The 22,619-nt window shown below is 38.2% G+C and overlaps 1 protein-coding gene across 1 annotated transcript in view; it reads right to left on the bottom strand.

Moving 5' to 3' along the window:
* The window catches only part of MYO16 (myosin XVI), a 637,778-nt gene that overhangs the window by 30,134 nt on the left and 585,025 nt on the right, over positions 1 to 22,619 (bottom strand). Inside the window, exon 34 of the mRNA XM_004382940.2 lies at positions 15,557 to 15,648. Within this exon, the coding sequence (XP_004382997.2) occupies positions 15,557 to 15,648 (92 nt within the window). The remainder of the gene's footprint in view (positions 1 to 15,556; positions 15,649 to 22,619) is intronic.

Below are 22,619 nucleotides of genomic sequence, written 5' to 3'. Positions count from 1 at the left end.
CTCAGTCCAAATTCCATTCATTACCATTATCGCAGTTTGAAGCCTGAAACACTGACGTAACGTTGGAGAACAACTATATCCTGTTACGATCTGGTCCTAATTCTACATTTTTCTTAACGAAGCAGTCGTTTAGCAACGTTTGATAAAGTGCGTGTCGAAATCCGCTACGAAACAATATGTACGGAGGGAAAGTAAAAGATGGCACCGACTATTTCCAATGGCTCCTTTATCTACATTTGATTTGACATTATATTTTGTTACACTTATCAATCAGACTATATTTGTTACATTTATTCCACTGTTCTATTTAATACTGCTATAAACCAAAGAGAAAAACCACACATCATCATCATCAACAACAAACTCCGTAACAAACAAACAAAAATCCCTTCAGATATCAACACTGAGGAAAGGTAATTGAGAGGTAATTTTATTTTTGTTTCAGCTTTTTTTGTGAACGTCTCACAGAAGCATATTTTTGAATAAAAGTTATTTTGTATTACATTTTAAAATTTGAAACAGTATTAAGCTATGAAAGGAATACATGGCTATACAGAACACAGTCTATAGTCTGAATGGTTTTTTACTACCAAAGCCACCACCGATGTTCTGTATTTTCCTAATCTCAGGAAGCCGCACTTGACATTTTCATACTCCATCATTAACACATGTTCACGTGGAACAACCCATTTTCATCCGTTTGGTACCTTTCTTCGGCCCTAAGTATTTCTAGAATTTCATTTTGTTTGCTTCAAAACACTTCGCCAATACACCGACTTTGGGGAAATCTATACTATCATCCCAGGTGCTATCTACCTTCCTTATTTGATACAGATGATGAGTTAAAAAGCAAGCATGTAAACAAACCAATGCTCACTTTTATTTTTGTTCATCAGTTTTTATCTTATTAGTGCCAGCTTTAAGAGCAAATTCTGAAAATCATAAATTCCAGTCAGACTTCCCTCTCCCCCAATCCAATAAAATTGCTTGAGTTATCGATAATCTCCATTTGTTAAAGACAACGATCAATTCCTCAGTAATCATTTTACTTGATTTATCAGGAGCATTTAAACACTTGACCCCTCTCTCTTCCTGGGTCTACTTCACTCACTTGTCTGCAAGGACACCATACTTGTTTGGTTTTCCATGTCTACTACAGTCTTTCTCAGTCTTCTTGTTGGCTTCTCTGTTTCCCTTACCTCTTAATGGTGAAGGGCCTCAAGGATTAGTCCTTGGAACTTATTTTTTTTCTACCTTCGCTCACATCCCTGTAGTTCCCACCTGATTTCAAGGTTTTAAACAACAAGGCTTATGATTCCCAACTTTGTATCTCCAATCCAGATCTATCCTCTGAATTCCACACTCACAGATATTAACGTCTACTCAACCTTTCTCCTTGGAGACCTAAAAGAAATCTAAGATCTAGCATGTCTGAAATCAGACTTCTGATCTTCCCTCCAATATGACTCTATCCATGATTGTTCTCATCTTGTTTTATGGAAATCCCATCTTTCCAGTCGCTAAAGCTAGGAATCTTGGAATCATCCCTAATTCTCGTCTTCCTCACACCCCACAATCTGTCAGAAAATCCTGTTGGCTATTGGCTCTGATTTTGAAATATATCCTGTGTCTGACCACTTCTCATTACCTCTTCATTGCATCCTGGTCTAAGCCACCATTACCCACCTGGATTACTGCAATAGCTCCAACTGTCTCCCCACTTATAGCCTATCTTACAGTCTACCCTCAACACATCAGAGTAATCCTTTTAATTTACTGTGAGATTATGTAACTGTTTCTTCAACACTACGCAAAAAACAAAAAACTATGCAACAGTTCTTTTTCATTCGGTAAAATCTAAAGCATTTACAGTGGACTTACGTAATCTTGGAGCTCTGGTAGCACAGTGGTTAAGAGCTTGGCTGGTAGCCCAAAGGTCAGCAGTTCAAATCCACCAGCCACTCCTTGAAAACCCTATGGGGCGGTTCTACTCTGCAGTATAGGGTTGCTATGAGTCAGAATCCACTGGATGGCAACGGGTTTGGGTTTTGTTTTTTTTTTTTTTAACATGCTCTTGACTCATGATATTGAGCCTCTCCATTTTCTCTTTGCACAGATGCAGTCAATGTAATCCATCCGGTAGGTCCATGTGTATATGTATAGTCATCGATTGTGTTGTTGAATAAAAAGTATTTCTCATAAAAAAGTCAGCAGTCTTACAAAATTCTATCACATGATCTCTAGCATCATTCCCATCACCAAGGCCATATTGTCCAACTACTGTTCCTTCTTTGTTTCCAACTTTCACACATTCCAGTCACCAGAAACTAGCAGTGCATCCTCATTGCACATGTAATCAATTTCAGACTGCAGCAGTTGATAAACATCTTCAATTTCTTCATCTTTGGCATTCTTCTTTGATGTATAAATCTGAGTAAGAGTTGTATTAACTGCTCTTCCTCATGGGTGTATGGATATTAACCTATCCACAACTAACAGTGTTGTACTTCAGGATAGATCCTGAAGTGTTCCTTTCCACAATGAATTCAACAACCGTTCCTCTTCAATTTGTTGTTCCCAACATAGCAGATGATGTGATTGCCAGACTCAAAATGTCCAGTACCAGTCTGCTTCAGCTTCATAATGCCTAGGATATCAGTCTTCAAGCATTTGATTTCATTTTCGATGACTTCCAATTTTTCTTGATTCATACTGTATACATTCCACATTCCAATTATTAATGGAGGTTTCAGCTATTACTTGTCACATCAGAAAATTAAAGCCTTACTCTATCCATATTATTAAGACTCACTCTACTTTAACCTGATTTGAAGTTGCTACTTAATTCACCTTTTCCCCATACCACCCTTAACCTACTCATACCACATTCCCCCATATCATCCTTGTTTTACCTTTTGTTTTTTTCAGTATGTCTTTTCACGTGTTGAGCATATTATGTATTTTACTTATATAACTTACTTTATTGTTTACTTTCCCCTACTAGAATTTAAGTTTCTTGAGGACAAGGATATTTGTTTTGTAGACCAAGAAATCCCAAGAGCCTAGATCTGCACATGGCACAAGTAGATCCTCAATAACTATTCGTTGAATGAATGAATAAACTTCTGAAAATCCAACGTTATGCAATCAATTCTATCAAGATTGAAAATGCTATACATATTTTACTGTACGTTTTATGTTTTTTATACATTATGCATAAATACATGCATATAATTGTACAGTGTTATATTCTACTCTGTCCTATAAGGTTGCTATGAGTAGGAATTGACTTGAGGGCAACGGGTTTGGTTTTATTTTAGTATATACATTAACATCACATATGTTGCTCTTTGGAGCCCTGGTGGCACAAGAGCTTGGCTGCTAACCAAAAGTCTGGCAGTTCGAATCTACCAGTTGCTCCTTGAAAACCCAATGGGGCAGTTCTACTCTGTCCTCTAGGGTCACTATGAGTCAGAATCGACTTGACGGCAATGGGTTTTTTGCTATATTGCTCTTTATGGGCAGTATGAGGGATCTTCCAGAGTCATTTCATTGTATATGATTTTCATATTACACAACAAATTTACCACTTAATTACTACCTAAGATGCGACTTAACTTTAAAACCTTTCAACCAGAGACATCACTGCCTAGGACCCTACTTGAAAAGCTTATTGAGATATTTTTAACATGGGACTGAATTAAAATATTTGATAAAGTTAAAAAAAAAAAAAAACAACCCATTGCCGTCGAGTCAGTCCCGACTCATAGTGACCCTATAGTTAGGGAATATTATATCAGTTTGCTTCTCGTTATTCTTCTAGGGCTACTACTAGTTGACAGTTAAATTGAGTTGGCAATTTATTGAGTGCCTTGTGTTGAGAATACAAAAGTAATTAAGATCCATTCAGTGCATTCTCGGTCAAAAGTCTTCCGGGGCTACACAAACACACATACACACATGGCCACAATACAAAAAAATAAATTGCATACAAGAGATAAATATTATAGATTTCTGGGAACAAAGTATTAGAGGCAATTCATCTGCTTGGAAAAGTGCTCAAGGAAGCCATAAAGTGCTATTAAAGAGGAGTCTGGAAGGTTATGGATGAACATATAGAGAAGCACGATTCTGGTGTGGAAGCAACATAGGAGGAATTCAGATGTTGGCACTGTACTGCAAATGCTGTGGAACAATTAGTTCTCTCTATAGAAAGATGTTCCTTTAGATTTCTAACTGACACCATTTTCAAAAACAAAGTCCAGGTAGCTTAAACTCCTAAATATAAGGAACAAACATAAACTTATTAAAAATGTCTAGGAAAATATCTTTAGGACAGTGGGATAGGAAAGATTTTCTTGAACAGGACAACAAAAGTACAAACTATAAAGGTAAGTGTGGGTGAAGAATTATCTTACCCAGATAATTTGGTCTTTGCCCTTGGATTCTGAAACATAACCTTTGAACCCTTGGAATTTCCAGAGTAATTGGATTGTTATTGTTATGCTAACAAGTGACTCAGAGTGTGGGGCTCAGAAGACCCACCACATGATATCAACTCAACCTACAGATTGAGTTCAATCTCCACGAGTCAATCAATTATTGGTACCTTATGAAACTCCAATAAAAATTTGACACTGAAGCTCGGGTGAGCTTCTTGGTATGTGACAGACATTGATGCATAGGAGGGTGTCATGGATTGAATTATGTCCCCCCAAAACTCTGTGAATCCATTTGGCTGGGCCTTGATTCCCGATATTGTGTGATTTTTCTGTATGTTGTAAATCCTGCCTCTATGATGCTAATGATAGGTGGCAGTTGTGTTAGTAAGGCAGGACTCAAACTACAAGATTGGATTGTGTCCTGAGGCAATCTCTTGAGATATAAAAGAGAGAAGTGAGCATAGAGACACCAAGAAAGCAGCACCGGGAGCGGAGCGCATCCTTTGGAACTGGGGTCCCTGTGCAGAGAAGCTCCTGGTCCGGCGGAACATTGATGAGAAGGCCGACAGAGAGAGAAAGCTTTCCTCTGGAGCTGATGCCCTGAATTTGGACTTTTAGCCTACTTTACCGTGAAGAAATAAATTTCTCTTTGTTAAAGCCTTCCACTTGTGGTATTTCTATCATAGTGGCACTAGATGACCAAGACAGAGGGTAAGGCATTCTTTAGGATTCAGAAGCTCCTTGTTGGGGACCCTCCCAGAGCTCACTCTGTGTGTCTCTTCTTTATGCTGGTCCTAACTGGTATCCTTTTTGCTATAAAGCTGTAATCACACAGATAACATTTCCCTTAGTTCTATGAGTCATTTTAACGAACTATCAAACCTGAGGGGTTAGTGAGAACCCCCAAATTTGTAGCCAGCAGATCAGAACTGAGGGTGTCCCGAGGACCTCTGAGCCTGCAGGTGGTGTCAGAAGTTTTGGGCAGACATGGCAGCCTGGAGAATGGTGTCCCTTAAAGTGTCACCTTAACTCCAAGTGGTTAAAGTCAGAATAAGAATAACTGCATTTGCAGATGGTGTTAGAGAATATACTTACATTTGGTGTCAGGAAACACACAGACAAGCCTTAGTAAGGATTAATTTGACTACATTAAAATTACAAATTTCTGTTGGATAAAATCACCATAAGCTTGGCCAAGACAGAGTAAGCCCACCATCGCCTATTTCTCTCACTGATTACAACTAAAAATTTAAAAAAACAAAAAAAATTTATCTGAAGACACTGAAAATAAGAATTATGGAGGCTGTAAATCTTTACAGAAGCAGACTGCCACATCTGTCTCCCACAGATCTGCTGGTGGGTTCCAACTGTGGACCTTTTGGTTAGCAGCCAAGACCTTAACCGCTGTGCCACCAGGGCTCCTGATTCCCTTCTGAACCTGTTGCCATGGAGTAAATTCCAACTCATAGCGACCCTGTAGGACAGGGTAGAACTGCCCCATAAGGTTTCCAAGGAGTGGCTGGTGGATTCAAACTGCCAAACTTTTGGTTAACAGCCGAGCTCTTAACCACTGTGCCACCAGGGCCCTGATTACCTTCTAGAGGTATATAAATTGATTCCACCATTTTGAAGAGTCATTTTGCAATAGCTAATATGGTTGTAAATGCCCATACCCTGAAACTCAGCACTTCCATTTCTAGGTGACACTGCTGGCAAATTTTTTGGCAATTATACCTTAGGGGCAGGCTCAGTGATGCGAACGGCAGCATTGTTTATAACAGAGACAACTTGGAAATTTGGTTTTTGACAAAAGTTTTTCACCCTACTTTGTTGAACTGTGGAGCACTGGTGGTGCAGTGGTTAAGACCTCGTCTGCTAACCAAAAGATCAGCAGTTCGAATCCACCAGCCGCTCCTTAGAAACCCTCTGGGGCAGTTCTACCCTGCCCTTTAGGGTCTCTATGAGTTGGAATCGACTCTACGGCAGTGAGTTTGGTTTGGTTGTTGAACTGTAACCATGCTGTTCTGAAGAAATGTCACAATATATTTATGTAAAAATGTTTTTGAACTCTTTTTGGAGAAAAGCTAAAAAGAGGGTGGAGTGTGTTTACACCTAAAAGTGGAGTAATATAAACACTTCTTTTTTTTTTTTAGCATTGAAATGGAGACACGAACAAGAATTTATGGTGGTATTGCAGGTGGCTGTAATCTCCAGCCCTCTACTACGTGTTTTAGCATAAAAGTCCAACCTGCCATATTGTCACTGAGCAATGAACAGCCATCTCCCTGCGTCTCTCATGGAGGTCAGGAATCTGTGGACCACGACACATGGGCCTCAAGACGCTCCAACTACCTTGTGCAGACCTGGAGGACCACAATCGGCTACAGAGGTCACTGTGCACACGGGGGCACAGGCGGCGGAGGTGGTGTGAACCCACCCTTCCAGGATAGAGTTGTGTCTCCATCGCCCTCCTCTCCCCATTGGCTTGCTCTCTGCTTAGCTGGTTGAAGGTACGTGAACACAGTATCACACTAACCAAGGGTGCAAGTGTGATCAGGAATTTCTCTCAGCATTGTCTACTCAACCGGACATCCTGAACCTATGGGCCTTATTTAACCATTTAATGGTTAAAAAACAAACAAACAAAAAAACCGAACCCACTGCCATTGAGTCAATTCCAACTCGTAGTGACCCTATAGGACAGAGCAGAACTGCTTCATAGGGTTTCCAAGGCTGTAAATCTTTATGGAAGCAGATTGTCACATCTTTCTCCTGCAGAGCGGCTGGTGGGTTCGAACTACTGACCTTCTGGTTAGCAGCCTAGCGCTCCTAGTGGATAAACCTACCACTCACATTTTCCGCACTTCCTGGACCGCGGTACTGATATGTGCTGTGTGTGTGACGTGCTTCATGGAGCACGGTACCAGTATGGCCTGCTCTAGATCAGACTGATAGCAATTTTATGGGCAGCAAGAGCAATGCTTATTTAGTATTTCCTGTGTCTTTTTGGAGAGTTGAGTAAGCCAGCTCCTGGCACAAGTGTAACCAGGAAGTGTGCTGCATTTCCTGGGCCATGGTACCGATAAGTACCGCATTCGCAGTGTATTTATGGAACATAGTACTGATATGGCCTGCTTGCAATTGGCACCCCATTTTTCCAAATACAAAAAACCAAACAAACAGTGATTTGGCATCCATTCCATCAGTGAAAAAACATGGCATCACCAAAAAATTAAAAAAAAAAAAAAATTCACCCATGAAAGAGTTAACCTTGAACTAACAGTCAGCATAAAACAAAGAATAAGAGCTACATGTATCAAAATGGAGAAAAAAAAAATTCTCCGTCTACAACAACAAGAAAACAATTTGCAGAACGATCTGTATGGAGCAACACATTTATTTATATTTTAAAAAACACACAAAGCATTGGTTATATTTATGGATGCACACACATGCAGTAAAGTACAAACACAGCTGGGATGCCAGGCAGGGATGGGATCAAGAAATGGAATACGCATTTCTCTAAAAATAATGGCTGTAATGCAAATATTGCCAAATGTTAAGATTTGGTAAGGTTGGGTGTTTTATTAACCACTCTGCTTTTTTCTAAGTTTATAATATTCCACAATAAAACATTTTTGAAAATCACATAGATGAGAGATTGTCTCAAAATCCCAAATAAGTGTTAAGTCCTGACGATTCAACCTCATCTCCTCCATATTTTAGCTAACACCTACAATATTAGAGTTAGAATCGCTGTTCAGAATATTGGCTCTGAAAAGTAGGTATACCATGATAATAGCAAGTATTGTTTTGGAGGGGTCATACATATTATTGCAGACAGCATTCTGGGCTCTTTACATATATTTTCTTTAATCCACCCAGAAAAAGAATTACTACTCTCTTCAAATTACTGTTGAGAGTAAAAAGACACTCAAATGTTAAATAATATATCTTGGATTCACAAGTAGTTCTTTTCTTTCTTTAATTTTTAAAATTTCATTAAATTAATATTGAAATTCTAAAGTTACTTAAAATTCATAATTAACCACTTTTTCTCTGTTGCATTACTACTTTCTGGCTTATGCAAAATGTTGGCTAATTGTAGATTCCCCATCTAGATGGTGTATGCGAAGAGATATCATAAAATTTATTTCTTATTAAATATATAGTCACGATTCCACTTGCTCATTCTTTTAAAATTTCTCACAACAGAATTCTCCTGGTTAATATTAAATAGTCAAAGTCTTAACTAGAAAAAAATACAGTGCATTGAATAGCTTTAGGATATTCATAAACCAACCCACTGCCGTCGAGTCAATTCCAACTCATAGTGATCCTACAGGACAGAGTAGAACTGTCCCAAAGGGTTTACAAGGCTGTAAATCTTTACGGAAGCACACTGCCACATCTTTCTCCCGTGGATTGGCTGGTGTGTTCGAACTGCTGACCTTTTGGTTAGTAGCCGAGTGCTTTAATCACTGCACCACCAGGGCTCCCTAGGATATACATATGGTGCAATTTTATGAAGGAAAAATGCAAAAATTAGGACTTTTTTTCAAATTTTTATCTATACAGAACTCTTTTCATTGGAAAATGCTGCAACCTATTCAATAAAATTAATTTACTGCCTTATTTTCTTGCACACAATACATAAGTCACGAGTGGTGAACGAATACTGATTCCCTGAGACCTCAGCTGGGTGAAGGAGCTTTTTCATGCCAGGTCTCCTTCTGTGTGTAGACCATATATGAAACCTACTTTTTTTTGTTTTTCCTTCTGATCGGGTTATCTAATTTCGATTCCCTGCCCCATGCTTTAGAATTATCCCTTAATGACTGCACTCGCCGGGTCTACATTCCGTTATTTTATCTAACAGACAGTGGCTTCTTTTCCATGCTCTGATGTATTTACGTGACAAATACAATGAAAATAGAAAGAAGGCTTTGGATTTATTTAGTGTCCTACAAGTATTAATTTCGTTGACATGTGACATTACAAAAAGGTTTCTCGGATGGTTCAGTAAAACAAACCACATAACAATTTGTTTCTTGATGTGGATCAATCGTATATTGATTATATTATGGCTTTCACTGGCAGTTCTGTCTGGAGTGGAGGCAAGATATTATTGCCTTGAATGCCTGATTGCCATCTTCTTAAAATCAGAGACCATCCATGATATTTTATGACGAATTTGTGGCTATTACAGAGACTAAGAATAAAATTTTATGTACTTTAGAAAAAGAAAACAAAGAGAACATTAAAAAAAAGTTTGGAAAATACGATAAATGCTCCAAATGAAAACAAAAGATCATAAAACACACACATATTACTGTGGAAAATTGACTGCAGAGAGGAATAAAATGGCACAAAAGTTGAGGCTTAAATTGTAATGAAAACATAAATAAGCTATGCTCAAACGAAAAATGAAAACATCTCATTTTTCAATGTCAAATGTGGACTCCTAAGCAGATGTGTAACTAGTAATTGTGGTGCCAAAGGCTAGTACGAAGCATTTTCTCCATCCCCTTCTGCGACCAGCCTGCCTTTAGGACTCTCTCCTGCGAATTTCACGCTGTTGCTCTATTTATAATCCATGGGTGATCCTGTGTCAGGTTACCTGGCCCATGTCTGAGTCAGCAGAGAGTTGCAATCAAAGCAAAAAATGCTAACAAGTCATTCTGCGTTGAAAGATATCCTCAGTATTTCAATTCACGGCAGAGTTTTCCACCACTGGGCAACTTCTTCCTCATGACAAATAGCATAGAATTGTTTTGTTTTTGTTTTTTTTAAAATTATTTTAGATCTCATCAATGACAAGTCGATGAAAGACCTATTATTTTTATAAATGCTGTCTAATTCCAAAACCAATTTGAATTCATATAAATAGCCTATGGAATTCCAGATTTGAGTGATTAGAAGTGCCACAAAGCCCCACTCAGCAACAAGTATGTGGAATCCCACGATGTCATACATTCGCTGCTGGTTTTATTTAGGCTCAGTGCTAAGGAAGGTCATGAATATTTTATTCTGGTTCACAGCGTGGGCCTACTGAGTCTTCTGTATAAGAAAGAAGCACAAATTAAAACAGCAATAGTCCCAGCTTTCACTATTTTCAAATTATTTTAAGTGAAATTGATTTTACTACTTTTATGGAAAGACATTTATTACTTTTATGGAAAGATGTTATATATATTTTGAAAATAAAAAGCTACGCTCGAATACAACTATGTTGTCTGTATTCTGTATCTTCAGATGAACAACTGCGAATTATTGAGACTCTAATACCCGTTAGACAGAAAACATTTTGCATCTCTATTAAGAACAAATCAGGAGTCGGTATGCTTAATTCAAAAAAAAAAAAAAAGGATTGTTTGCATATAAAGCAGAATTAACAGTTAACAGCAATGAAGTTAATGTGTTAGTAAAATTCTTATTTGCAAAAAACAGAAAGTAATGCTGGCCATCTTAAGTAGGTAGAGGCTTTATTGGGAAGCTGAAAGAAGAGTATGAAGTTAGAGGAAAAGCTTTGGAAAACAGGCAGGAACCAAGGTGGATCCAGTGGCTGGGCAGCAGACATAATCTAATTAATATTCCTTTGCTGTTACACCATGGCTGCTGCTGAATGCAGGCCCGACCGCCAGAAGCCACCAACACCGCAGTGGGTCTATTCTTCTCACCCCTACCATTAGGGTGTCTCTTACTTCGTAATTCATAGTTGATATACTTGACTGACTGAGACTATCTCACATATAAAGAGCCCTAGTGGCAAAATGGAGCCCTGGTGGTGCAGTGGTTAAGTGCTACAGCTGCTAACCAAAAGGTCTGCAGTTTGAATCTACCAGCCACTCACTGCAAACCCTATGGAGCAGTTCTCTCTGTCCTACTGGGCGCTATGAGTGGGAACTGACTGGCTAACACACAATAACAACGCATCTCACATGTATTTGTCTAGCTGTCAAAGGAAGGGAGAAAGGGCGGATCGCTCCTGTTACATTTTCATTGTGGGAGAGGAGAAGTTTAAATGCATGACTGGTGGCCAAAAATTCCACATTCCAAATGTCCACTACAGTTACTTAGACATTTACCTTGAATCAAAAACTCTTCAAATTTTAAGAAAAAGTTGGACGACTCTTCCATTCCTTTTAGTAGGTGAAGCTAAGTTCATTTTCAGAAACAGGGCAGATGATCTTGGCATCTATTCAAACACGGGACATGGTAAATTTCCTCCCCTATTATATGTGGCAAGTTACTAAATCCACTTCCTGTTTTATCTATACTAATGCCCATACCCTTTATCTTGCTTAAAGAAGTTTCATTTAAAAAATTGCTGATGATGCTAATTAAAATATAAGGAGGGATTCAATTCTCAGTCAACATTTAATTTTACCGCTACATGTCCAATCAGTTCATGTGTGATTTTATGGAATTTCTATTTAATTGTATTAGTAGAAAATAATCTAAAACTCAGCATGCTTGTATGTGTCCATCCTCTCTCGATAAACGTCATAGAAAAGATTAATTCTGAGACATATGTGGCTATTAAATATATAGTTTCATACAACTCTCATAGCTTTTCAACAGTGACGATGTGTCCCACCATGTGTACTTTTGCATGGAAGAAAATGAGCATGGTTTTCTGTTTCCTTGAAAAAAAAAAAAAGCCCTGTAAGATGACCGGAGGCTACTCCTTCATGAGAGATGTTTGTACTTGAAGACAAGCCCCCATTGAAAACTGAGAATGTAATATTATTCTTGATGACCTTTCCCATCTCTCTCGGCTTCTTAGCCAATTCTATGAAAGCCCAGAGGAAAAGTTACAGAGAAGCTATTTTATGCACCTTCTTCTCCCTTCTCTATGGACCACGCTGTAGTGGAAGTCCTCGAAAGGATGTCAAATGGCCTATCATTATGTTATACAGTGCAGGAGTCAACCTTGCAATGAAAATCAAGCCAGTGTTCGTTACCAGCAGGTCCTCCTCCGGATTATCTCCTGGAAACCATCAGTAATGCTTAAAAGGTAAAGTACCTACATCTATAAGGAATAGAGGGGATGCTTAGGACAATCTATTATTACAGCTAATCACCTTTTTCTTTTTATTTCAGTGCCAATGTATCAGTGTAAGTGACTTCAGCAGATCACATATTGTTAGGATTTATTTATTTTTTCTTTGTATGAAAGTTTATTGAAATAATATTTGATTATTAGCGTTTTCCCCAGCAATAGAACACAAGGTCCTCGCTCACAATTCAACTAAGTCAAGCTTACACTTAAATCTTTCCAATTTTCCCCCCTCTAATTGTTTTTCATTGAGAGAGAAGAAAGCAACATTTAGCAAACACTAAGGTGGAGTATGCATAGAATGAATTAAATGGTGCCTATTTGTGGAACTTCTAATACTTTCAGTTCACACAAGGTCTCTGCCTGCTGGAACGTGCATGCTTCTTCTACCTTGAACATTGGCAGAAGACAAGAAGTGGCTAAAACAGAGGGTCTCTTAAATTCAACTAGCAATTCTTAATAACTCTAGGTTTAACAATCACATAATGTCAATGATGCCTTGCCAGTAACAAATTAGAAGAATTCCAGAAATTTGGAAACACATCGCTAAAGCTAATTTATAGTTGCCATAGTATGATGATGAGGCCAATCAAATTGTGGGACAACGCAAACTGTACATAAAAAAATACACTGTCATTTAGTAAATGTCTCTTTATATTAGAAGACTATTTACATAATTAATACAGATTTCTTTATTCTTATGAAAATAAATGCAAGAAGTTCTGAAATCCTATTCACAATTTTAGTTGTTAGCCTCATATGCTATCGTGCTAGATTTGTTAGTATATGGAGAATATTTTGCTGTTTTCTAATATTCAAAAATTTGATGCTATAAAGTTCATATTACTGCGATGTTAATAGTTGAAATTGTACTGTTTCTTAAATTAGCATAGTTATATGTAATCTGTTCCTCGAATTCCAGCCTCACTATTTAGTGATGGAAATTTTTCCAATCAATTATGCCACACAATGTCCTGATTCCTGTTGCTCAAGGGAAGTAAGCCTGTTTATCACTGTTTTTCAGTTGCATAAATACATCTTTTCTTATATCATATGTACTTCCCTCAAACCAGCATCTTTTAATAGTGGAAATATTTCTTGATAGTCTACTTTTTCCCCAAAGATTCTTTTTTAGTTAATAAAGCTAAGTGGTGACAAAACATGAGATAAGTCAATTACAGTGTATCTCCATGATAGAATATTATGATACCACTGCAGTCTTATCTTTAAAAAAATATAATTATGGTTTGAGGGAATGCTCAGGGTATATTTTAAGTGAAAATTTTAGTCATACAATTTTATATATGTAGTACGATTCCAACTTTGTGCTGTATATATATTACATACATATTAGAAATATTACTGGAAAATAAAAATTAAAATGTTAGAGGGATTATGCCTAGATGGTAATACTATGAATGATTTTTTCTTTTCTTTGGTGCTTTGTTAAGATTTATTTTTAACAGTAAAATTATTGATATTTCTCACTATCTCATCAGGGTTATTTAGACAAATCTCAGGTGATAATATGACCATGTCTACATGATGTCCAATATCCTTGACTGAGGTTTTTTTAGATTTTTACATCAATATATGACACAATGCAAACTATAATCTAACTTCACATAAAATAAGAACCTTGTTGCCTAAAACAATTATCATTGGCTATATTGATAATAAAATCTTTAATATTGTTGGTTTGTGCGCTTTATTGCAAAAAGAATGCCACGTTGAATACAAACACATATCTGTTTAAGATAATTTTTAAAAACCATATTTTAAAATAAAAATAAAAGAACATTAAACACTATGATATAAAGTCTTTTTCATTTTAAAAATACAATTTTTTTCTTTTAGTGATAATCACCTTTATTTTGCTGAGATATTTAAGGCCAAATACATTAAAGCATATACATGAAATCACTGAATCACACCCCAACGGTTTTATGAACTGTGTACTCATTTTGAGTTTACAATGTTCTCATCACATACAGTAAAACCTGCAAAAGCTGGAACCTGTGAAAGGCAGAAACATGCCAGAGAGGGAAAACTCAAACACTTTCCATTAGAACGAGTGATAGGCAAAGGCAGAAAACTCGTGAGATCCGGAAAAACAAGACAGACCCATCGAGTTCCAGCTCTCACAGGTTTCACTGTATTATGCTTTAAATTAATCTGGACTACAAGGAATTTGAGGAGTCCTGGTGGCACAATGGTTAAAGCGCTCATCTGCTAACTGAAAGCTCAGTGGTTGGAACCCACCAGCTGCTCCATGGGAGAAAGATGCGGCAGTCTGCTTCCACGAAGATTTCAGCCTTGGAAACCCTATGGAGCAGTTCTACTCTTTCCTATAGGGTTGCTATGCATCAGAACAGACTTTATGGCAGTGAACAGTTTACATGGTATTTGGAGGTAATAAAAGAGCCGTGGTGGCAAAGTGGTTGAGCACTCAGCTGTTAACTGAAAGGTTGGAGGTTCAAATCCACCAGCTGCTCCATGAGAAAAAGATGAGGCAGTCTGCTTCCATCAAGATTTCAGCCTTGGAAACCCTACAAGGCAGTTCTACTCTGTCCCACAGGGTCACTATGAGTCGGCGAGGGGTTTGGTTTAACGGGGATATAAAGGCAAGACATAGAACCCCAGGTGCTTCAAGCATTTTATTTCCATGTTGTTGACATTTGAAGTCTTACCTGAGCTTGAGGTTGAGAGAGGAGAACATATCAGTATCATTAAGTAGATTTAAAATCATCTCACCTGCCTGTGATATTAAACTATCACAACATGAATTACGTCTGCGACGTTACATAGAAAGTTATTCGTAAATTTTAGTTGTTTGGGGATTATTCTTTTTTTGAAACAAGTAGAAAATTGGAAAGAACTGTGACAGAGGAAGGAACGGAATGATAAGTTAAAGACATTGAGGGAGGAAGTGACAACAACTGAGTTCTCTAGTCCAGCAAGAATATATGTTATTGGGCATGGTTTAATGACTCTTGTTCATAAGTAAATTTTCAAGTTATTATGGATGATGTGACTACCCAGGGCTATTTACCTGAGAGGTGTGACTCTCCCGATGTTTCTGAAATGAGGACGTTGCTGTACCGCTCACCGACAGCCTTGAGTATACGTCTTCTCCAGGCAAACCTGTCACGACAGCACCAAAGGGGTAGTTAAGTAGTGACTCCGTCCCCTAAATAAAACCATTTGTGTATGTATTTTAATAAACTAAAGCATTTCTATTTCACAGAATACACATTAACAACATTTTCCAATGAAATATGGGGAATATGAGTAGTGTTGCCATTCTATTTAGTAAAAGAGGAAGTAGACCAGTCAAGGGAGATAAAATGCTAATAAAGAAGAACATCATAATAGCGCATAAGTGAGTCAAGAAGTATTAGAGGGGGGAAAGAAAACTTTTCTAGAGACTGAAAATAGGTTGATGAAGTATAAACCAAAACCGGTTACCACTGAGTCAATCCCAACTCACAGCAACCCAATAAGACAGAGTAGAACTGCTCCATAGGGTTTCCAAGGCTGTAATGTTACAGAAGCAGACTGCCACATCTTTCTCCTTCAGAGCTGCTGGTGGGTTCAAACTGCCGACCTTTGGGTTAATGGCTGAGCGCTAAACCTCTGTGCCACCAGAGTTCCTTCTGGTGAAGCATAGACGGGGGCAAGAGAAGCACATGGAGAATGCAGAGTAAAACAATTAACTTGGTTTGCAACAGAAGGCAGTTTGTATTTTGTTTGTAGGGTAACAGGGAGCCAAAGAAAGGATTAAAAGACAGATAAGATATACCCAACCAAGCCTATGTGTCCGATGAATTCCACTGATTATAGTTTATTTCCACACCCATCTGTCAGTTGGTCATACTGTGGTGGCTTGTGTTTTGCTATGATGCTGGAAGCTATGTCACCAGTATTTCAAATACCAGCAGGGTCTCCCATGGTGGACAGCTTTCAGCAGAGCTTCCAGACTAGGACAGACTAGGATAAAAGGCCTGGCAATCTATTTCTGAAAATCAGCTGATGAAAACCCTCCTGATCACAAAAGAACATTGTCTGATCTAGTGCTGGAAGACGAGCTTCCTAGGTTTGGAACTACACAATGGTCACAATAACGGGCCCCAACATGCCAACGATCATGAAGATGGCACAGGATCGGGCAACATTTTGTTCTGTTGTACGAACTGCATGAAGAAAAGGTGAGGGTAGCTTCCCATTCACAACAGACCAACTCATAACCAATCCAGGAGATAAGTCGTGGGTCTGAGGAAGTTTGCATGTCCCTCCAAATAATACAAAACTATCTAACAAGGGGGAAGGTATCAAAGCATTTTATTCATTATCCCTCATGATAGAAACAAGGTTTCTCAACTCCAACACTCTTCTCATTCTGGGCCATATAACCCTTTGTTGCGGGGGGCCTGTCCTGTGTGTGTGTAATAGGATGTTAGGAAATCCTAGCCTCTACCCACTTGAATTAGTAGCACCTCCCCAGTTGCAAAAACCAAAAACGTCTCCAAACATTGCCAAATATTCCTGGGGCAAAATCCGGTATCCTGCATCACCACAAGTTACCTGATTAATAAAAATGAATGATAAAAAAGAAATATCTATCCAGTGGAAGGAGTTCCACATGGAGGACTTTAAATGCAGAAGTGATTGCTACTCTCATCTAAAAGCAGAATTAGCTAGTACGATTTAATTGATTAAACGTATACATGATTCCTAAATTAAAAAGCATTAGAAACTCACAGCACATTTTTCCAATTATATGAGAGAGCTAGTTCCTCAGGGAAGACCACAAAATCCTATTCCACACATAACAAGGCCTCCCAACTGATGTTCTTGTTATAGATACACACCTTGGCATAGAAAGAGTGCTGGTGGTACAGTGGTTAAGCATTTGGCTGCTAACAAAAAGGCTGGCAGTTTGAATCCACCAGCTGGTCCTCGGAAACCCACTGGGGCAGTTCTACTCTGTCCTGTAGGGTCACTATGAATTGGAATCGACTTGATGGCAACAGGTTTGGTTTTGGTTTAGGCATAGAAAGGTTAACTTCATTGAGACTGGGCTGACTAGGGCCAGGAAACCATAGACCTACAGATGAGGAGACATGTGTTGGAGAACGGATCCCAGCCATAAGCAACGGTAATATCTTCAGTTAGCTAGTGGGAACATTGTTTTCAAACACTGTAGCAGCAGAGTTCAGGAAAGAGTCTAAAGCAGCTAGCATCAGAATGAGCTGGAATTTAAACAGGCGCAAAGGCGCACACAAGATCAAGCAAAATTTGGAAATGCAGGCAATGAGATAAGTAGACAGTTGGCAACATATCTGTTTCCAGGGCACAGGGCGGGGCCTGGGATTCATGTGAAGGACTCTCTCTTATATGAGTATCAAGGGTAGGTGGGAGTCCTGATTGACAAGCAAGAAAGATGTCCACTTCTAGAGAAACCACTGAGTGGGCATTATGATCAACAAAACACTGTATTTTGTTGCCGTATTAGGAGCAGTATAGAAGCAGTACTTTTTTTTTTAAGGCAAACAATCTAAGAATGACACCAAAGGCACAAACTATGAAGCCAAAAAAATGGATTAATGCCTGTATACAAATATTACAAATATGTTAAAATACCATACAAAGTAAAGTATAAATGCAAAAAAGAAAAATCTACAATATTTAATTACATTCAACAAAAGGCTTTATTATTCTTGAGATGCCCTACACATCAAGGTATAGGACCTACTCCCCAAAAATGGCTATGTATAGGAAATTAAAGAGAAACACTATAAAAGGCCAATAAATAACAAACGTGTTGACTTTTACTAAATATTCAAAGAAATACACATAACACTATAGTAATTTACCTATTTTACCTATCATGATGAAATATTTAAAAAACTATTACAGAAATTGTCATACATATATAAAAGCAGAGGAAATATGTAATAAACCTCCAGGTAATCATAATCAGGCTTCAGAATTATCAACATTTCAATCTTATTTCATCTGTTGATGTTGTTGGTTGCCATGAAGTCCATTCTGATTCATGGCGACCCCATGCGTGCAGAGTAGACCTGCTCCATAGGGTTTTCAATCTGTGACTTTTCATAAGCAGATCTCCAGGCAATATTTACTGAGCACTAACTTTGTGCTTGGGAGCCCTGGTGGCGCAGCTCAGCTGCTAACCAAAATGTCAGCAGTTTGAATCCACCAGCCACTCCTTGGAAACACTATGGGGCAGTTCTACTCTGCCCTATAGGGTTGCTATTAGTCTGAATCGACTTGATGGCAATGGGTTTGGTTTTGATAACTTTGTGCTTGGAGTCCCCTCTGGGTGATGTAAATGGTTAATGTGCTCAGGTGCTAACCGAAAGGATGTAGTTTCCAGTCCACTCAGAGGCTCTTTGGAAGAAATGCCTGGTAATCTACTTCCAAAAACCCAGCCATTGAAAATCCTGTGGAGCACAGTTCTATTCTGATATACATGGGGTCACCAAGAGTCGGAATCAACTCAACAGCAACTGGTACTGTGGCTTGGTGCTAGGAAATGCGTTTTGCATGCATCATCATGCTGAATCCTCAAAACAACCCCATGAGGTAGGTTTAGTGAGTATCCCCATTTTTAATATAAGAATTAATAAGCGCCAGAGTTGGAATTTGAACCCAGGCAGAATAACTCCTTCAGCACTGGGCTAGGAAATGGGAAATTAACATTTCAATACATCCATTTTGTCCTTGGTTTGAGGGCAATTTGAGGGTGGTTTGAGGGGGTGCTATCGGCTATTTTGGAGAAATTTACCTGACTTCTCAACTATAATAGAGAGAATTTAATTAATTAAAGGTCTCAAACAGAGATTATTTAGTATGAATTAAAGTGCTTTTAACTCAGAGGAGGAATGGGGCAGGGCTTCGTGAATGCCCTCGCGGGCTCTGCCTCTGTGTTTAGGCACCTTCTGTTGCTCAGTTAGGTGACTGCAAAATACACCAGATGGTCAAGTGAAGGCCTGTGTCCTTTTCTCTGAAAGTTTGCTTTTGAGTCAGACAACAGTACAAATCCCAAAGAAATCTGTACAATTCACACAAAGCGATGTTGCAAAATGTCTATCTGCGTATGTTTTATGGACTCCAACCAGAAGGTCTAGCAAGATAAAGCTGGAGTGGTCTAGCTCTATCCCGAGGCTCTGCTGATGGAAGTCATTCTTCCACGTTACCGGCATCAGTGGGAGTTTGGTCCTCTCACGTCACTGTGCTCTGGAGTCTGCGCAAAGAATGTAGCCTCCTGGTCTGGCAGACGATCTCACCACTCCTTCCCCTTGGAAAGCCCTTTATGCGCCTCACATAACCCTTACTGTGCGCAGAAAACAGCCATAACATAAATTAAAAAAAAAGACAGCCTTCCCAGAAACGATCAATGGAAAATCAAATCCAATGACTATACTCTTTCATTGTGATTTTTTATTTCTTTATGCCTAGGAATCAAATGTATATTCACGGAGCTGCAATAAAGAAAATCATCTGGAACATAAAATGGTCTGGTTGGAATTTTTTGTATCTCTATTTCCCTACAAAATAAACATCTTTATATTCACAATATTTTGTTTGATGTAACTAAAATGGCTTAACACTAAAAACTGTTCTCTAATATAATGATAAATAACCACAAGTCCTGGGAATAATTAAGTACACACAGAAAGATCTAAGTCTGTGCTCACATCAGTAGAAGGATGGCAATTAAAAGAAGTGATAGCTATAATTATCCACACATAACTGTACTTCAGCAAACGAACAGATAATTATTTCTGGGAGGCAGAGGTAGGGTGCAGATACTGATATTCAAAAGAGAAATCATTTTCTAGAAAATCATACTAATAAGTTGCAATTGTGCAACTTCAAGTTATTCTAAACATTTACTTTCATTTTGTGGCTTTATTTGGAAAGCACACTGCACTGTACTTTGTGAATTATGAATCGGTTCTAATAATCGTTTTAAGGGTTATCATGATCATGTGTATATCATGTGCTGCAAAAGTAGAATATTTGTTCATTTGTTATAATACTGACTAGAAGAAACTGTCCCACTCTCCCTCCTATGAAGAATCTCTAGCCCACGACTCATGCTGACCCCATATGCTACACAGTAGAACTGCTCCATAGGGTTTTCTTGATTGGAATCTTTATGGAAACAGATCGCCAGGCCTTTTCTTCTAGGCAGCTGCTGGGTAGGTTTAAACTACCCACCTTTGGATTAGTAACCAGTCACAAACACATTGCATCACTAGGGTTCCTTCTGGGTGGTGCAAACAGTCAACCCGCCTGGTCGTGTTTGAGTACTTCTGGAGGTGCCTCAGAAGAAAGGCATGGCAATCTACTTCTGAAAAACCAGCCATTGAAAACCCCATGGAGCACAGTTCTACTCTGACACACATGGGGTTGCCATTGAGTGGAATTGATTTGAACCAGACCCCCTGTAAAGGATTTACTAGTTCATATTTAGTCTGCATTATTGTTTCAATCAGTACACATCTACTGAGGGCCTAAGGGTACAGGGCATCGTGCTCAATATTCTAATAATCATGGAGAAGGTTTCAGGTAGCCAGAAATGAACTGTGTTCACAAAAGTAGATCAACATCAACACGCCAAGTTGTTTTGAAAGATCGAAATCCCACTGGAAATAATTTTCCTTTTGTGTCATAACACAAGATTTTCCAGTGGTTTCCAATTAGCGACAGCACAGAAGGCGTTCTATTTTAAAATCTGGCCGGGTAATCACTGAAGTGAAAATGTATAAATCTGTGTTTCTGGGTTTGGGATTTCCTACTTGTCACATGTCTAATATTCGTAAAGATTATTTTTATGTTATTAATTTCATGTAATATATTTCACAAAACATTCCGTGTTCGTCGACAGGGTTTTCTGTTTGGTTGGTTTGTTTGCAGTTTTTGCCTTTTTGACTCAAAACACAGGCAGATTAGATACTTTGGTGAAGAGAAGTTTTTATTTTTTCTTTAAGCACCATCCAAGGGCCAGAGAGATTGTCATGTAGGGAAACTTTAGAGAAAATGAGTGGGTATGCGGTCACCTTGGTTAAATATCTGTATTCATTTCTGATCATCCTAATATATTTTACATTTTCTTTTTTTGTTTAGTGGCTATCATTGAGTATTCCAAAATCAAAAGTAAACAAGGAAATTAAAGTCCTTTCTACTAGGTACATGAAGCTTTGTGAAATAGTCTTCTATTACACATATATTGCTTATTGCTGTTATTCAAGTTACATTGTTATTATTTAGGAATATTCAATTTCTAATATAAGGGTGTACAGTGTTTCTGTTATTCTTACCTCCTTGCAAAGGGTTATTATCAGAGATTTTAGAAAGTAATTTCTGTTTAAAGATTATACCTCTATTTCTATCTATATACAACCTTGAACATTACATATCAACAAGAAAGTATTACATCATAAAAACCCAGTGTTATTTTAAGAGCTGAAAATTGGTAGATTATTTTAATGTCTAGCCAAAGAGCTTAGTTATTTTCAATTATGATACTCTCATATGATGGGATGTTATGTAGCTAACACAAATAATAGCTGTACACAATGCAGATCATGTTTATAGACAGAGATACACTACACGATATTGCTAAGGGGGAAAAAGCAGATTATTAAAACAATATATACAGTAGAACACACATTTTATAAGAACAATACATAAATATACGTATATTTATATGAAAAAGAATAAAATTCTACACTTAGAAATATTTACATATTTCTAAGCTATAGAATTGTTGATAGTTTTTATTCTTCCAGTATTTTCCAAATTGTCAAATACAGCATGTGAAATTTTTATGTTGTTGTTGTTAGGTGCTGTCGAGTTCGGTTTTGACTCATAGCAACCCTACGTACAACTGAACGAAACACTGCCCTGTCCTGCGCCCTCCTCACAATTGTTGCTGTGTTTGAGTTCATTGTTGCAGCCACTGTGTCAATCCATCTTGTTGAGGGTCTTCCTCTTCTTAGCTGACCCTCTACTTTACTAAGCATGATGTCCTTCTCCGGGGACTGATCCCTCCTGATAACATGTCCAAAGTAGGTGAGATG

The sequence above is a fragment of the Trichechus manatus genome, unplaced genomic scaffold, assembly GCF_000243295.1.
Source record: "Trichechus manatus latirostris isolate Lorelei unplaced genomic scaffold, TriManLat1.0 scaffold00102, whole genome shotgun sequence".
Lineage (NCBI taxonomy): Eukaryota > Metazoa > Chordata > Mammalia > Sirenia > Trichechidae > Trichechus > Trichechus manatus.
This window is presented reverse-complemented; position numbering and strand designations above follow the sequence as displayed.